The 18330-nt window shown below is 40.3% G+C and overlaps 1 protein-coding gene across 12 annotated transcripts in view; it reads right to left on the bottom strand.

Moving 5' to 3' along the window:
• The window catches only part of LOC120303337 (zinc finger and SCAN domain-containing protein 2-like), a 95410-nt gene that overhangs the window by 27441 nt on the left and 49639 nt on the right, over nucleotides 1-18330 (bottom strand). For 6 of the 12 annotated variants that reach the window (XR_005555410.1, XR_005555413.1, XR_005555414.1 and 3 more), the window contains exon 1: nucleotides 7205-8512. Coding sequence is in view for 2 of the 12 variants with exons in the window: in XM_039332791.1 (XP_039188725.1) it covers nucleotides 7237-8385 (1149 nt within the window). In the remaining 10 variants the exon portion in view is untranslated. Of the gene's footprint in view, nucleotides 1-734; nucleotides 2656-7204 lie in introns of those variants that run through there. The other 6 variants (XR_005555411.1, XR_005555412.1, XR_005555417.1 and 3 more) reach the window with 4 other exon arrangements.

The following is an 18330-nucleotide window of genomic DNA, read 5'->3' as shown; positions in this document are numbered from 1 at the left end:
TGAGAAACTAAAAAATCCTTTCCTCTGCAATAAACATCTTTTTCTCTTCTCCTTGCCACATTGTTGCTTTATAGTTTGAAGTCTTAGTCTTTGCTTCTTCTGATTCTGTAAGTTGCAGAAGAAGGGGTTGTCAAGTGAAGTAAGTTCCTCTACTGTCTCTGGAGATTCCTCTTCTGGTATATTTTGATTTATACCATAATCAGATGTAGCCTGGAAATCACTTTGAACAGATGTAGTAGAATTTCTAGATCTTGGTTCTAAAGTACAGTTTTTAATTGTAGCAGATATTTCAGCAGAGGCCTTAGATCTTTTCCAATATAAGTGTATAGTTCAATTGTAGCTGAGTCTCCATTTTAGATACTAATGCTTAAAAGAAGATCTCATTTTCTTTTTGTGGAGGCTATATTTAATACAAACAACATCCATCTCCACAGCTTCCACAGCTGCACATCTTATCTTTCCCTCCAAAATGTTTTGAAAATCTTTAATAGAATAGCCAAACTTGTAGTGTCAAACTTTCGCCAGTAGATGTCCTCAATGAATTAGATAAGGTCTTTTCCAACAATCTATTCCTTTTTTCTGTCTTTTAAAATATAATAATATACAAGAAGAAAAAAAATAGAGTTCATACAAAGAGGGAAGAAAGAAAATCTTTTCCGTCTTTTTTCTTTTTTTTGTATCCAAAGGAAAAAAATATATAAAAGTAAAATATAGTCTATTTCTATGTTTACAAAACGCCTTTCTTCCCAAAAAATGCAGAAGCCGCCTTTCCAAGCCAGGGAAATAATTTCAAAAGCTCTTACAAGTCTTAGAAAAAAAAAGAAAAATAGAAAAGAGAGATTTGAAAATAAAGTTCTCACCCGGGCTCACCACAGCTTAGATCAGTGATTCTCAACCTTTCTAATGCCGTGACCCCATAATACAGTTCCCCATGTTGTGGTGACCCCCAAGTGGGTGTGGCCACCAATAAGAGGGAGTAGGACAGCTAGGGAAAAGGGAAAAAAATGGCGGACAGCATGGTTTGGCGACCCCCGTGAAATGGTCATTCGACCCCAAATGGGGTCCCGACCCACAGGTTGAGAACCACTGGCTTAGATGTTCTCTGACTTACAGTCTGAAGCAGCAGGACGATCAGCCATTTTACTGGCCGATCTTCTTCTCCGTCGGCCCTCGGAGATTCATCCAGACAGCTGGATGAGCCGCCGCTCCTCCGCAGCCAGATAGGAGCATCCTCGTTGGAAAGTCGCACCCTCCAGGGTGACTTTGGACCGGTATAAGGGTCCACCGACGGAGGGAAAACTAATCGGCGAGGAGAGAAGTCTCTCCACCGACTAGCGACGCCGTGAACCGGAAGCTTCATATTCTATTCCTGTTCTTTTCGTTTTTCCTACCTAAGTGTAGGATCATATTTTATTCACCACTGAGCTGCATTTTCTTGGCCCAATGCTCGAATGTGTCAAGATCTTTCTGGATCTTGAGCCCATCTTCTAAAGTATTGGCTCTTCCCCCCAACTTGGTATCATCTGCAAATTTCATAAGTTCCCCATCTATCCCCTCCTCTAGATCATTTAAGAAGATGTTGAAGAGTCCTGGGCCCAAGATCGAACTTTGACATACCCCACTACATACTTCTCTCCATGTAGATGTAGTTCCATTGAGGAATACCCACTGAGTGTGGTTGGTCAGTCAATTGCGAATCCACCTAGTGCTGCTTTTGTCTATCCCATGTTGTTCTGTCTTATCAAAGAGTTAACTTATGCTCTACCTTGTCAAATATCTGGCTGACGTCCAAGTATACTATCTCCAAAACATTTTGCAAATCCACTAATTAAGTTACTTCATCAAAAATGGCAATAATGTTTGTCTGGCATCACATTCTTAACAAACCCATTCTGGCTTGTTACAGCTGCCCATCATTTCTGTTTCTCCAGAAGTATTAGTGGAAACAGAAGTTTACTTTAATTAAACAATTTGTGAAATTCTCAGTCTTTTAAAAGAAGAAATAAAATAAGGGGGGACAGGACCCAGAAGAACCAAGAGGGGTCACAGGCACCTTCAAATGCCCTGAGTGCCACACTCAGGACAAGCTTTCAGACTGAGCAGCTGACATATTCTTAAGTTAAAGAAATTCATTCCCGACATTTTTTGAACATTTGTGTCTACTTATTGTCGCCATCCATGGGGACCTGAACTTCCATGATGTCTATCAAATCTGGTTCAGAATTTGGAGAATCATCAGGGAAATCAGAGAGATCCTCTGTGATTCTTTGATTTTCAAAGGCTACAAACCGACTGGCAAAACAAATGGCTGTTTCAGAGGGAAACCATACCTTAGTTGTCTGGTTTGAAATGTCCTAATTTCCCTCTGTCAGACTGGCAATGCTAGAGAAGACAATCGCTGAATCTGAGAAGGATGCCAATCAAAACATATCTGCGTGACAGTATAGCCAAACAGCATCTGTTTCCACAAGTCCACCGCATGGCCCAGGGACGAAGGCAGACCCCACTGAAAATAACAGCTGCTTCCAGGACACAGTCCCAAGGGTCAGGGATGCACGCCCTTCCCTCCTTCCCCAACGTGAGGATCAGAAATCTTTTCAATGCTGTCTGAGGAATTCTGGGCCTCAAAATCTGGAGGAAACCAAGGCGGAAGACCTGAAACGCCACATGTGGAAATTATATAATCAATACACAAAACTACCACCCAGAAGCCTTTATGAGGAAATCCACAACTTCTACAAAAGGAAATATCCAGAATGGATGCTTAAAGTGTCAAATTTAGCAGAAATAGCTAAGATTTCTGCTTACTTGAAGGATCACTCACAAGAAAGTTACATTTCAGTTTGGAGAAGATAGATAAACTATATTCAGAATAAATATGGGACTAAAAAGTTTCATTTAGCTTATGAGTGAATTTTAGAGTGTTATTATGATATTATTATTATTTTTAGTATTAGTGTTGTTTAACAATTTTGAGATTATATTGTTTAATAATTAGGATATTAATTTGTTTATGTTTTCATTATTATTATGTTTATTTTTAATTTGTTTATATTTATGTTAAAGGAGAGTTAAAGTGCATTACGGACTTGGTTCTTTATAAAGTTGGTTAATGTTAGTTAGATTATGATTATTATATTTGTAACCCTGTACTCAGCTCTGGGAAGTTGGGGAGGGAGGGGGGGGTTGGGTGGGTTATATTGTAATTTTTATAAAACTTTTCAATAAAAAAAAAGGAAATATCCAGTAGCTGCTGCTGCTAACCAGAAATTGGCAGTTAGCCCTTTTCCATTTTCCTTTTCTCTCCACCTACAAGCCTAGTCCTAAGACATGGCTTAGGATACAGGAGGATCTGGACAGACTTGAAAAACTGAGCGCTATCTAACAAAATGAAATTCAGTGGTGAAAAAAGTAAGGTTCTACATTTAGGCAAGAAAAAACAAATGCACAGGTATAGTATAGGGCAGGGGTAGGCAACCCAAAATACTCAAAGAGCCACTTGGACCCGTTTCCCACTGAAAACAAATCACAGGGAGCCACAAAACCCTTTGGATATCTAAAATGAAGATAAGACTGCATATATCCATATATATATGGATATATGCAGTCTTATCTTCATTTTAGATGTCAAAAGGATCTCTCTCTCTCTCTTTCCCTCCCTCCCTCCCTCTCCCCCTCCCTCTTTCTGCCCTTGGTCTGCTAGTTTTCTTCCCTGTGTGTGTGTGTGTGTGTGTGTGTGTGTGTGTGTGTGAGAGAGAGAGAGAGAGAGAGAGAGAGAGAGAGGCACTTGCACTTCCCCCCTTTCTCTCTTTCCTCTCCCTCTTTCTTCTCTCCCTCCCTTTCTCTTTCCTTTCTCCCTCTTTCTTCTTTCTATTTACTCTCTCCTCCTTTCCTCTCCCTCTCCCTTTCCTTCCTCTTTCTCCCTTTCTTTCCTTTCTCTCCTCTTTCCTTTCCTCTTTCTCCTTCTTTCCTCTTCCCTTTCCTCTCTCTCCTTTTTCCTCTTTCCCCTTCTATTTCTTTCCCCTCTCTCCCTCTCCCTCCCCTTCTTTCATCTCCCTTTCTCTTTTCTTTCTCCCTCTTTCCTCTTTCCTCTCCCTTTCTTTTCTTCCTCTTTCCTTTCTCCCTTTCTATTTCTTTCCTCTCTCCTTCTCTCCCTTTCTTTCATCTCCCTTTCTCGTTCTCCCTCTTTCTTTCCTCTCTCCCCTCCCTTTCTTTCCTCTCCCTTTCTTTTCTTTCTTCTTTTCCTTTCTCCCTTTCTTTCCTGTCTCCCTTTCTCTTTCTTTCCTGTCTCCCTCTCCCTCACCTTCTTTCATCTCCCTTTCTCTTTTCTTTCTCCCTCTTTCCTCTTTCCTCTCTTTCCTCTCTCCCTCTCCTTTCCCTTTCTCTTTTCTTCCTTTCTTTCCTTTCTCCCTCTTCCTATTTCTTTCCTCTCTCCCCCCTCTCCCTTTCCTTTCTTCTCCCTTTCTCTTTCCTCTTTCTCCCTCTTTCTTCTTTCCTCTCTCCCCCTTTCCTCTCCCTCTCCCTTTCTTTCGTTCCTTTCTCCCTTTCTATCTTTTCTTCCTTTCTCTCCTCTTTCCTTTCCTCTTTCTCCCTTTCTCTTTCCTCTTTCCTTTCTTTCCTCTCTCCCCCCTCCCTTTCTCTCCTCTTTCCTTTCTTTCCTTTCTCCCTTTCTATTTCTTTCCTCTCTCCCCCTCTCCCTCTTTCATCTCCCTTTCCCCTTTGTCTTTCTTCCTTTCTCTTTCTTTCCTTTCTCCCTTTCCTCTTTCCTTTCTTTCCTCTTTCTTTCCTCTCTCTCCCCCTCTCCCTTCCTCTTTTCTCTCCCTTTCTTCTCCCTTTCTTTCCTCTACCTCCCTTTCTCTTTCCTCTTTCTTCTCCCTTTCTTTCCTCTTCCTCTCCTCTTTCTCTTTCTTTCCTCCCTCTTTCCTCTCTCTCTCCCTCTCTTTTTCTCTTCACCTCCCCCCCCCCTTTACTAACAGAACCAGTTCACCTACCAAAACGTTTAACTTCCTCCTTTAGAGATGGGCAATGTGGATTCACCACATTCTGACCAAGAGAAATGCCAGCACCTCTCATCAATTCTGCTGCAGGGACAGCAAATGCTGTATGTTAGCAATATCTGGAGAGCTACAGTTCATCCGCACCCTCCTGAAAGGCTGTCCCATCCATTGCAATGTCACTCTTTGAAAGGCCCCTCCCCCTCCTCCGCTTCAAGCCGACTGCACCCAGCAGGGAGCCTCAGTAGCTGGCACGCAAGGGAGGAAAAGAGACCATCTCCTCGCAGCTCACTTCCAATCCCAAAGTGGTGAATCCTGCTTGGGATTTGGGACTGAGAGGGGGGAAATCCTGGCTCCTAAGCTGCAGGGACTTCCAACCACAGAGCTTGCTTGGCTCTGTTCCCAGCCAGCGCCATGCGTGCGCAAAACAACAGCAACAAAATACTGCGATCGAGACTTACCCGCCTGCCTTGCTCCCGGGCCTCGGTAGCAAACCATTTGAAGCAAGCAGCCTCGTCCGCAGAGAGAGGAGAGGAGAGGAGAGAGTGAGGGCGGATGAGCTGAGTTTGTGGCAGGGATAACAAGAGTTCGGGAGAAGCTAGCACGAAAGTTCCATGTCTTTTGACTTAGCTCGCCTTGTCCCCCACTGGTTCTTTGCCTGAACAAGTCACCCTCTCTCTTTCTCTCTCTTTCCTCTGCCCCCCCTCTCTCCAGATGAGGAGAGAGAGAGAGAGAAAGAAAGGCAGACAGCGCCAAAGGGGCAGGGAGGGGAGGCCCGGGGACAACCCCCTGCTGCAGCCTGCCCAGCCCGGGGAGACATATGGCCAGGTGAGTTGCCCAGGGACGGCACAGGAAGCAATGTCCCCCTGCCACCTAGCCTGGCCTGGGGAGACGCGTAGCTGACTCAGCGGCCGGGGATGGCCCAGGGAGCGATGCCGGGGATGGCCCAGGGAGCGATGCCCCTGCCGCCGCCCCAGCCAGGACTGCCGCCCGGCCCAGGCAGACACGTGGTCAGCTCGGCGGCCCGGGGACGGCCCGGGAAGGAATGTCCCCAGCCCGGTGCGGGGAGACGTTTGGCCGGCTTGGCGACCCGGGGACGGCCCAGGGAGCGATGCCCCCGCCGCCGCCGCCCCCAGCCGGGGCTGCTGCTCAGCCTGGACCAAGGAGATGCATGGCCAGCTCAGCTGCCCGGGGACGGCCCAGGAAGCAATGCCCTCCTGCCACTGCCCCAGCCTGGACTGCTGCCCGGCCTGGCCTGGAAAGATGCATAGCCGGCTCAGTGGCCGGGGGAGAGATGCCGCCGCCACCACCCCAGCCGGGACTTCCGCCCGGCACCCCAGCCTGGGACTGAAGCCTGGGGGGGAAAGGGAAGCAGGAGGAAGAAGGGGGGAGGGGGAGGAGGAGGCTCTGGAGCTGCAGGAGATGGCTCAAACAGCCGCATGCGGCTCCGGAGCTGCGGGTTGCCGACCCGTGGTATAGGGGGTACCTTGCTGAATAGTAGTAACTGTGAGAGGGACCTCGAAGTCCTAGTGGACAATCACTTAAATATGAGCCAGAGTGTGCTGTAGCTGCTAAAAAGACCAACACAGTGCTAGGCTGCATTAACAGAGGGATAGAATTAAGATCACGTGAAGTATTAATACCATTTTACAATGCCTTGGTAAGGCCACACTTGGAATACTGCATCCAGTTTCGGTCACCACGATGTAAAAAAGATTTTGAGACTCTAGAAAGAGTACAGAGAAGAGCAACAAAGATGATTAGGAGACTGAGGCTAAAACATATAAGGAACGGTTACTGGAGAAGGACGAGGGGGGACATGATAGCAGTGTTCCAATATCTCAGGGGATGCCACAAAGAAGAGAGAGTCAAGCCATTCTCCAAAGCACCTGAAGGCAGGAGAAGAAGCAACTAGTGGAAACTAATCAAGGAGAGAAGCAACCTAGAACTAAGGAGAAATTTCCTGACAGTGAGAACAATTAATCAGTGGAACAACCTGCCTCCAGAAGCGGTGAATGCGCCAACACTGGAAGTTTTTAAGAAGAGACTGGACAGCCATTTGTCCGAAATGGTATAGGGTTTCCTGCCTGAGTAGGGGGTTGGACTAGATGACCTCCAAGGTCCCTTCCAACTTTATCATTATATCATCATCATTATTATTATTATGTGTAAAAAGATTCAGACCCCAATTCAAATAGTCAATTTCTCACCTACAGTTTCAATGGGAGATCACAAATGAATTTCAAGCCTTTTCTAAATTCTTCAACTTTTGCCTCATGTGAATTTCCTCGTGTGCAACAAGGGATGATTTATGAGTGAAGTAACGTCCAGAGACTGGACGTTTGAAAGACTTCTCCCCCATGTGAGTCTTCTGGTGTGCCACCAGGTTGGAATAGCGACTGAAACTTTTCCCACAGTCAGGACATTCAAAGGGTTTCTCTCCTGTGTGAGTCCTCTGGTGTGTCACCAGGTTGGAATAGCGACTGAAACTTTTCGCACAATCAGGACATTGAAAAGGTTTCTCTCCTGTGTGAGTCCTCTGGTGTGTCACCAGGTTGGAATAGCGACTGAAACTTTTCCCACAATCAGGACATTCAAAGGGTTTCTCTCCTGTGTGAGTCCTATGGTGTGTCACAAGGCTGGAATTCTCACTGAAACTTTTCCCACAATCAGGACATTCAAAGGGTTTCTCTCCTGTGTGAGTCCTATGGTGTGTCACAAGGCTGGAATTCTCACTGAAACTTTTCCCACAATCAGGACATTCAAAGGGTTTCTCTCCTGTATGAGTCCTCTGGTGTTTCACAAGGTTGGACTTGTGATTGAAGCTTTTCCCACAATCAGGACATTCAAAGGGTTTCTCTCCTGTGTGAGTCCTCTGGTGTATCACCAGGTTGGACTTGTGATTGAAGCTTTTCCCACAATCAGGACATTCAAAGGGTTTCTCTCCTGTGTGAATCCCCTGGTGTGTCACCAGGTGGGAACTGCAACTGAAACCTTTCCCACAAACAGGACATTCAAAGGGTTTCTCTCCTGTATGAGTCCTCTGGTGTGTCACCAGGTGGGAATTGCAACTGAAACTTTTCCCACAATCAGGACATTCAAAGGGTTTCTGTCCTGTGTGAGTCCTCTGGTGTTTCACAAGGTTGGACTTGCGACTGAAACCTTTCCCACAATCAGGACATTCAAAGGGTTTTTCTCCTGTGTGAGTCCTTTGATGTGTCAAGAGCTTGCAATTCTCACTGAAACCTTTCCCACAATCAGGACATTCAAAGGGTTTCTCTCCTGTGTGAGTCCTCTGGTGTTTCACAAGGCTGGAATTCTCACTGAAACTTTTCCCACAATCAGGACATTCAAACAGTTTCTCTCCTGTCCAAGTCCTATGGTGTCTCATGACATGGGCATTTCTAATGAAACTTTCACACAGTCAGTACAATCAAAGGTTTTTTCCCTGCTGTGAATCCTCTGATGTATCACCACGTTGCATGGCTCTCTACTCTATGTGACTTTCCTACTCACCTTTTCCTCCACTGACTTCCAGATATTTCCCTCTTTTATTGAATGAAAAATAATCTCCCTTCACTTTTCATGTAAGGTATCCTTGAGTTCTGAATATTCTACTTATTCCAGTTTGAAATCTTTCTTGATGTTCTCTGTTTTTTCTAAGAGCTGCTGGAAGAGAAGGAAAGTTGTGTGGTTTTCTGAAGGAAATGGAAAATATTTTGATTTCTGGCTCGGTTTGCTTTCCTTTTCAATGTTGCTTGTTATTCTTAACTGTCCAGAGGGCTCTTCTTCCCATCCTCTTTTCTATAAGATTTAAAGAAAAGTGTAACTTTAATTTTTATAAAATGGTGAGAGGTGTGAAAAAAGAAAAAAGTATACATTACAATGAAAAAGCAAACATGCCACAATGATAGAATAATCTCTTACATTGTTTATGATTCATCTGATACATGGAATATTACCGACATCCGTGTTCAAATATCCATTCAATCAAATTCAGTTGCTGATTTGGGTAAAATTTCTTGTTCACTTCGGTCAATCATAAATCCTTAGCAATGCAAAGGATTATCATCAAATACATCTGGAAGTGATGGGGATAGATTATATAATTCCAGATATATGCATACAGAGAAAAATGCAGATACAGATACACACTCCTACAAATGTATATATGGAGAAAATCCATGTCTTTTAATCCTGGAAAAATGTCCCAAAATAGTTTACAGTCAAAGCTTTTGAGCTAATTTTAGAGATGTGGTGGCTTTAATTGATGGATAACAGAATAACAGAGTTGGAAGGGACCTTGAAGGAAGAATGAAGAATTTTGAGGGTGGAAATGACGATAAATCAAAAAAAGATATTGATAATAGCAATATATGTACCACACAATAAACAATAAATATTTTATCAAAAACTACACAGGAAAATATTGGAAATGGAATATCAAAATATTTGTTTAGTAGGAGGCTTTAACGCAATTGTGAATGAAAAAAGATTACAAAAATAGGAAAAAAAGGAAAAAAAGGAAGAAAGAGATTACCTAAGGTGTTTGTTAAAATGGAAGAAGAAATCTGCGTACAGAATGTCTGGAGAGAAATGAACCTAAAAAAGACTCAGTATACTTTTTATTGTGTAGAAAGCAAAGGAAAGATTACCACACTATATATTTCCCAGGAAAATCATGTTCATGGTGGTAAAACCTAACAATGGCCCTGAGTAGGGGCGGCCCTTAAATGGGTCAGGGGTGCTAAGAATCTCCCAGTTTGCTAGAAGCATGATAAACCCAAAATTACGAATTTGTACGTGGAATTGAGAAGCCTATACGAAGCTGGGAAAACACACAACACTATCCAAGAAATGCCCAAATACAATATCTCTATATTGGGAGTGAGTGAAATGCGCTGGCTTGAAAATGGAAGGTGTGGAATAGGAAATTATATTATCTACTACTCTGGTGAGAATAGCAAACACCATCAAAATGGAGTAGCTATAATTGTAAACAATTGTGTAAATAAATGCATCAAGTCCTTTATTCCTGTATCTGATAGAGTGATAATGATCCGAATAAATAGTACTCCAGTAAATATGAATGTTATACAAGTTTACACTCCCACAGCTGACAGCGATGAGGAGGATTTAGAGAGGTTCTACAAAGATATAAGCAGTTTACTGAAAACCGTAAAAAGTAATGGTATCACAATACTCATGAGGGACTTCAGTGCAAAAGTAGGAGAAGAAAGTGATACTCCTGTAGTTGGAAACTTTGGCTTAGGGACCAGAAATGATAGAGGTGATAGATTTGAAGACTTCTGCAAGGAACATAGGCAATGTGTGATGAATATTTTTTTCAAGTTGCTAAAAAGACGCCTCAACACTTGGAGATCACCAGCAGATACACAAAATAATGTAGTAAGGAACCAAATTGACTATTTTACAATGAACAAAAGATTTAGAAACTCAGTAAAATCAGTAAAGACATACCCAGGTGCAGATGTACCATCCAAACATAATCTACTACTTGCTGAAGTCCAGCTGAAACTAAAAAGGATGAAAAACCTGAACCCTGCTAAACAAAGAATCAGCAGAGACTTCATCATTAAACATGAAGGTAAAATTAAAGAAGAACTAGAAAATCATTTAAGGGAAACCAACAACCTGAATGATGATGATGTAGAAGCAAACTGGAATAAATTTAAAAATGCAATAGTAGAGGTAACAAATTCAAAACAGAGAGAGGGATAAACAGACAGAAAATAATTAGAAGAAAAATTCGACTAGAAAAGTGGTTTACAAAGAGATGCAAGGAAATAGAAGAGACAGAATGTATGCATGATAATTTCAATTTACACAAAAAAGTGAAAGAAGCAGCAGGCCTCTACAAAAAGAAAACCAACAACTTAGTTGACAAAGGGGAAAATTATCTTAGATGAGGATGAAAAACTAAAAAGATGGAAGGAATATATTGAAGAAATTTTTGAGGACAGTAGGGTTGATATAGATATGGGAAGTATAGCAACTGGACCAAATATCACTATGGAAGAGGTTGGATATGCAATAAAAATAGCAAAAACAAAAAAGCCACAGGATCTTCCGGTGGCAATCGCCGCGCCGATGGCGGCTTCTTTTTAGTTGTCTGCCTTGGGAATGCGTTAAAGCCTGCAGAGACAGTGATCAACAGCTGTTTCGCGGCTTGGAGCCTTCCTCCCCGGGAGGAGAGAAGGTGAGCTTACTCAGATAGAGGTCGAGTTCCCCAGGTCCTCCATAAATTTTTTTGGGGAGGGCGAAGGGAGAGAACTCCCTCGGAGTCTAGGTTCCTCTCCGCATCCCGGGATGCCTTTGTTCTTAGGAACAAATCCAGACGCTGCTTCCACATCTGCTGGTTAAAGGGATCTGTGAGTAAAATCAAAAGCAGACGGAGCTGACCAGGAGGATTAGAATTGTGATAAATTGGGACTTTAACTCAGGAAATAATTAAAGTATCTTCTCCACCTATTATTTTAACAAAGGGAGGAAGTGAAAAATGGTGGCTTCTTCTTCGGTGTTATCATCAGGGCAACAACCTAAATTAATAGCTTCACTTTCTTTCTTGCCACAGTCAACAATGGTGAAGGACTTGCAAGATATGATGGGAGATGTTATACTTCAAATTAGGGGAGAAATGAAAGAGATTTTAGAGGAAAATAATAAGACTTTGAGGCAAGAGATAGTTTTGACTTTAAAAGGAGTTGCCTCTGTTCTTGAAAAGTTGAACTCTCGCGTAGAAGAGGTAGTATAAAAAGTGGAATTGATGGAGGAAAAATTTGAAAGTATGGAAAAAGAGATGAAAAACTTTCAAGATGAGATTCTTATGCTTCAATATAAACAAATGGAATATGCCTTAAGAATCAGAGGTTTACATGAGTCTGTGCAAGGAGATTTGAGAGAGATGGTGGCAAAGGATTTTGCTGTGATTCTGGATAGAGAAGAGGAAATACTTAGTGGAATTGATCAGACATTTAGAGTTAACTCTGTGGTGGCAGAGCAGAAGAATTTGCCAAGAGATGTGGTAATTTACTTTGGGAAAAGATCCCTGCGCAATGAAATTATACAGGCTTTTTATAAGAAGAGGTTTCAAATTGCTTCACAGGATGTTATAATTTTAAAGGAGATCCCACCAAAGATTTTAAGAAGAAGAAAGGAGTTTGCTTTTTTAGCAGACAAAATTAAAAAGAGACAAATTTTGTTTAGATGGGATGTTCCGACTGGAATGGTGGTGAGCTACCTGGGGATACGTTATAGTCTTAATACTGTTTCTAAAGCAAAAGATTTTTATACTTCGATCCTGGGGGTATGCTCATCGTCACCTACTATGTTTAAAGCTTTGGAGGAAAAAAAGGCAGAATTGCAGTCAGAAGTGCTTAGAATTATGAAAATTGGGAAACTTCAGTTTGAGGGGCCTCAACAAGTAGAGATGGAGGAGCAGAAGACAACCTGTGTAACATATAATTGTAAAGAAAAGGATCAACAGAAGAAGTTTAAGGAAGTTCCACAAGTATTGGTTCCTGAATCTGCGGGAGAAGTAGGGTTTATAAATTCTTTGGAGCAACCTTTAATGCCAGAACTGCAGTTTGAAGAGCCTATATTAATTAAAAATGGGAGGCCTCAACAAGTAGAGATGGAGGAGCAGAAGATAACCTGTGCAACATATAATTGTAAAGAAAAGGATCAACAGAAGAAGCTCAAGGAAATTCCACAAGAGATGAAAGACCAGAAGACAACTTGTCCAACATATAAACGTAAAGAAAAAGTAACATATGAACGTAAAGAGAAAGACCAACAAAAGAAGGAGGTTGAGGAAGCTTCACAGGTATTGGTTCCTGAGACTTGTGCAACATATAAATGTAAAGAAAAAGTAACATATAAATGTAAACAGAAAGACCAACAGAAGAAGGAGGTTCAGGAAGCTCCACAGGTATTGGTTCCTGAGTTTGTGGGAGAACCAGGACTTACAAATTCTTTGGAGCGATCTTCAAGGGCAGATTTTAATGCATTTCTTTCGATGCTTATGGGCAAGAGAGACTGATAAGGATTGTGTTTATAGTGGACGCAACTGGCTATTGGACAGAAGATTATGGAGACTGAATGAAAATTTTAGATAAGAAGTTTATTGAGATTGCGGGAGAAGTAAGATTTATAACGTTTTTGGAAAATGTTTTAAGTAATGTTTAAATATGTGTTCTGGGATAATAATATAAGTATGATATGAAAAGGTTTAGAGTATATTATAAAATGATGGATAATAATATAAATGATATGAAAAGGGTCTAGAGTATACTATAGTTTGTTTAAAGATTGGTTTCTTTTCTTTTTTTTATTATTATTATTATTAAGAGAAGTTAATTTGTTTAATTAAATTTTAGGAAGTTTAAATATAAGTATTAAGTTTAACTAATTAAAGGAGTATCCAGCTCTAACGGTATATATGAATGTTTATATGCTTATTTTGTGTTTTAGAGTAAAGGAAGAGGGAGATTAGATTAGATTTTATAGTGTAGGTATAGATATTTAAAGAAAGTAATGTTCAAATTGGTGTTTTGGTGATTCTTTATAGAACGATGGGTAATAATATAACTACAATATTAGAAAAGGTTTAGAGTATATCATAATATGTTTCTAAAGCTTGTAATTATTATCTTTTAGAGAAGACAATTTGTTTAATTTAAGGTATTTAGATTTGTTCAGGATTTATATGTGTTTTAAGTTTTTTTTATCTCTTATCTTTTTTGAAAAATTTTAATTAAGCCTGTACTCAGCTCTGGGAAGGTTGAGGGAGGGTATGGGAGGTTTGGGGAGAGGGGGGAGGGTATGGGAGGGTGGGGGGTTTGGGGAAGGGATTTATTTTGTAAAATTCAAAAACTTTTAATAATAATAAAAAAAAGTGGATGTTGGATCTACAATGCATTCGACTACCTCAGAGCCAGTGGGAGGAACAAGACTGAAGAGATCTTCAATGGTAGATTTACAAGCAGTGTTCCAGAGGCTTCATGCCACTAAAAATGGCAAAGTTTCTGACATGGAATGTTAATGGTTTGAATTCACCACAGAAAAGAAAGTATTTCATTATTTGAAACAGCACGAGAATGATGTTGTATGTTTGCAAGAGACTCATATTACTTCAAAGGACCGAAAGTATTTGATTAACTCCCGGCTGGGATTACATTTTATAGCCTCGGCTCCGCAGAAAAAAGGGGGAGTAGTTATCTATGTGAGGAAAGACTTATTGCTAAAATTAATTGATTCTGACTCACAAGGAAGATATGTTATTATTGATTTATTATTAAATGGCAAGAGATCTCTTATTATTGGATTATATGCCCCTAATCAACAATAGAAACAGTTTTATAAATTGATACATCAGAAATTAACTCAACTGGATTATAAATCTGTTATTATGATGGGTGACTGGAATGGTGTTTTAGATTCAAGTAAAGATAAGAAGGGTTCTTTTAAACTTTCTAATCATGCTAAATTACCCAAAGCTTTATTTGACTTGAAGGATGACTTGGAACAGAGACATTTGGCGAGAACGGAATATTGAAGAAAGAGACTTTACTTTTTTTTCGGACAGGCATCAATCATATTCCAGAATTGATTTTTTAAAAATTACTAATGAATTTTTTTCTAGGGTTAAGAATGTTAAGATTTTCCCTAGAATATTGTCTGACCATAATCCTGTATGGTTGGAGTTATCTGTTGAAGATGTGAATAGAAGGACTTGGAGATTGAATGAAAATTTATTTAGATATGAGGGGAATGTACAGAAATATAGAGAATATTTGAAGGAATTTTTTCTTTTGAATATGTATAAGGGTACTTCGATGCCAATGGTTTGGAATGCTAGTAAAGCGTATATGAGAGGGGTTTTGATTCAAATGAATAATGAAAATAGGTGTAAACAGATGCAAAAACGTATAGAGTTGGAAGAAGAGATTAAACTCAAAGAGAAGGCTCTTATCTTAAATCCATTGGATAATAGTTTAAGGGTTTCTATAACTATGCTTTGGGAGCAATTGAATATGTTAATAGCTGACCAGATTGCAATTAATTTGTGGTACATGAAACATAATACGTTTTGTAATGCAAATAAACCTGGTAGGTGGTTGGCTTACCAATTACGAAAGAAACAGAAGTCAAGGATTATAGAGAAAATAGATTATAAAGGTAAAGAAGTATATCAACAGAATCAGATTAAAAGGAGTTTTTCAGATTTTTATTCAAAGTTATATGCTAGTGAAAGTATACAAGTTTTAGATACAGAAAAGTATTTACAGGTAGCACACTTTCCTAGACTTTCTAACGACCAACGAGATGAGATGAATTGTTTAATTACTTCTGAGAAATCATTTGGGCAATCAAACAATTAAAGATTGGTAAGGCTCCTGGTACAGATGGACTAACAGCAATTTATTACAAAATGTTATCTGAAGAAATGATAGAACCATTGAAGGAACTTTTTAATAGTATTTTGTTGGGAGCAGAGGTACCTCCATCTTGGAGAAGGGCTTTCATATTGTTGATCCCAAAGGAGGATCAAGATTTGACCTAGCCTAAGAATTATAGACCTATATCTCTTTTGAATACAGATTATAAGATTTTTTTCAAAAATATTGGCAAATAGGTTAATGCAAGATTTGAAGCAATTGATCCATAGTGATCAATCTGGATTCATAACTGGAAAGTATATGAAGTATAATGTAAGACAAATTGTTAATCTAATTGAGTATTTGGATAAGAATAATCAAATCCCTGCAGCTTTGATATTTTTGGATGCGGAGAAAGCTTTTGATCAATTAAATTGGCATTTTTTTATTGAGAGTTGTAGAGAAAATGAATTTTGAGGATAAATTTTTGTATGCTCTTAAAGCTATATACTAACAGCAATCGGCACAAATTATAATTAATGGAGGATTAACAGATGCATTTAAAATTGAAAAGGGTACTAGACAAGGATGTCCACTATCCCTATTGTTATTTGTTTTAACAATGGAGATTTTATTAATTAAAATCCGTGAATCAACTACAATAAAGGGAATAAAAATAAAACAGAATGGTTATAGGTTGAGAGCTTTTGCCGATAATTTGGTTGTGACATTATCTCAACCGATAGATTCGGTAAGGGATTTGGTGGAAATCATAACCCAGTATGGGAAAGTTTCTGGTTTTAAGGTAAATAATAATAAGACTAAAATACTTTCAAAAAATATGTCTATGAAGGAAAAAGATATGTTAACTAAATTAACAGGTTTTGAAATAGTGAAAAAGGTTAAATATTTGGGAGTTTACATCACAGCTTCTAATGTTAAGTTGTACAAAAATAATTATGAGACATTATGGGTAAAAATCCCCTTTATGGATTACTGCCTTGTCGTGGCGAAGGGGCTTGCGTAACTCAATGAAGCTATAAGCTATGCCGTGCAAGGCCACCCAAGACGGACAGGTTATAGCAGAGAGTTCTGACAAAATGTGATCCACTGGAGAAGGAAATGGCAAACCACTCCAGTATCTTTGCCATGAAAATCCCATGGACAGTACTAAAAGGAAAAAAGATATGACGCTGGAAGATGAGCCCCTCAGGTCGGAAGGTGTCCAATATGCTACTGGGGAAGAGCAGAGGGCTAGTACTAGTAGCGCCAGAAAGAATGAAGCGACTGGGCCAAAGCCGAAAGGACGCTCAGCTGTGGATATATCTGGTGGTGAAAGGAAAGTCCGATGCTGTAAAGACTTTTTCTCCATAGGAACCTGGAATGTAAGATCCATGAATCAAGGCAAGCTAGACGTAGTCAAAAAATTGATGACAAGACTGAACATCGACATCTTAGGAATCAGCGAACTAAAATGGACAGGAATGGGTGAATTTAACTCAGATGACCATCAGGTATACTACTGTGGGCAAGAATCCCTCAGAAGAAATGGAGTAGCCTTCATAGTCAATAAAAGAATAGGAAAAGCAATACTGGGATACAATCCCCAAAATGACAGAATGATCTCAATTCGAATCCAAGGCAAACCATTCAATATCACAGTAGTCCAAATCTATGCCCCAACCACTGGTGCTGAAGAGGATGAAATTGACCGGTTCTATGAAGCCCTACAGCACCTTATAGAATTAACACCAAAAAATGATGTCCTTATCATCATGGGGGATTGGAATGCTAAGGTAGGAAGCCAGAAGATAACTGGAATAACAGGCAAGTTTGGCCTTGGAGTACAAAATGAAGCAGGGCACAGGCTAATAGAATTTTGTCAAGAGAATACGATGGTCATAACAAACACTCTTTTCCAACAACCCAAGAGACGGCTCTACACATGGACATCACCAGATGGTCAACATAGAAATCAGATTGACTATGTGCTCTGCAGCCAAAGATGGAGAAGCTCTATACAGTCAGTAAAAACAAGACCAGGAGCTGACTGTGGCTCAGATCATGAGCTTCTCGTTGCAAAATTTAGGCTTAAATTGAAAAAAGTAGGGAAAAGCACTAGGCCACTCAGGTATGAACTAAATCATATTCCTAATGAATATACAGTAGAGGTGACAAATAGATTTAAGGAATTAGATCTGATAGACAGAGTGCCTGAAGAACTATGGATGGAAGTTCGCAACATTGTACAAGAGGTAGCAACTAAAACCATCCCAAAGAAAAAGAAATGCAAGAAAGCAAAATGGCTGTCTGAGGAAGCTTTGCAAATAGCTGAGGAAAGAAGGGAAGCGAAAGGCAAAGGAGAAAGAGAAAGATACACCCAATTGAATGCAGAATTCCAGAGAGTAGCTAGAAGAGATAAGAATGCCTTCTTAAATGAACAGTGCAAAGAAATAGAAGAAAACAACAGAATAGGGAGGACCAGAGATCTCTTCAAGAAAATTGGAGATATGAAGGGAACGTTTCATGCAAAGATGGGCATGATAAAGGACCAAAATGGCAGAGACCTAACAGAGGCAGAAGAGATTAAGAAGAGATGGCAAAACTACACAGAAGAACTATACAAGAATGAGCTTAACATCCCAGATAACCACAATGAGATGGTCACTGACCTCGAACCAGACATCCTAGAATGTGAAGTGAAATGGGCCTTAGAAAATCTGAGCAACAACAAAGCTAGTGGAGGTGACAGTATTCCAGCTGAGCTATTCAAAATCTTAAAAGACGATGCAGTAAAAGTGCTACACTCAATTTGCCAGCAAATTTGGAAAACTCAACAGTGGCCACAGGATTGGAAAAGGTCAGTTTACATTCCAATTCCAAAGAAAGGCAATGCCAAAGAATGTGCAAACTATCGCACCATTGCACTCATTTCA

The sequence above is a fragment of the Crotalus tigris genome, unplaced genomic scaffold (assembly GCF_016545835.1).
Source record: "Crotalus tigris isolate CLP2741 ecotype Arizona unplaced genomic scaffold, ASM1654583v1 scf7180000024464.508515016:1373766, whole genome shotgun sequence".
In the NCBI taxonomy this organism is placed as follows: domain Eukaryota; kingdom Metazoa; phylum Chordata; class Lepidosauria; order Squamata; family Viperidae; genus Crotalus; species Crotalus tigris.
This window is presented reverse-complemented; position numbering and strand designations above follow the sequence as displayed.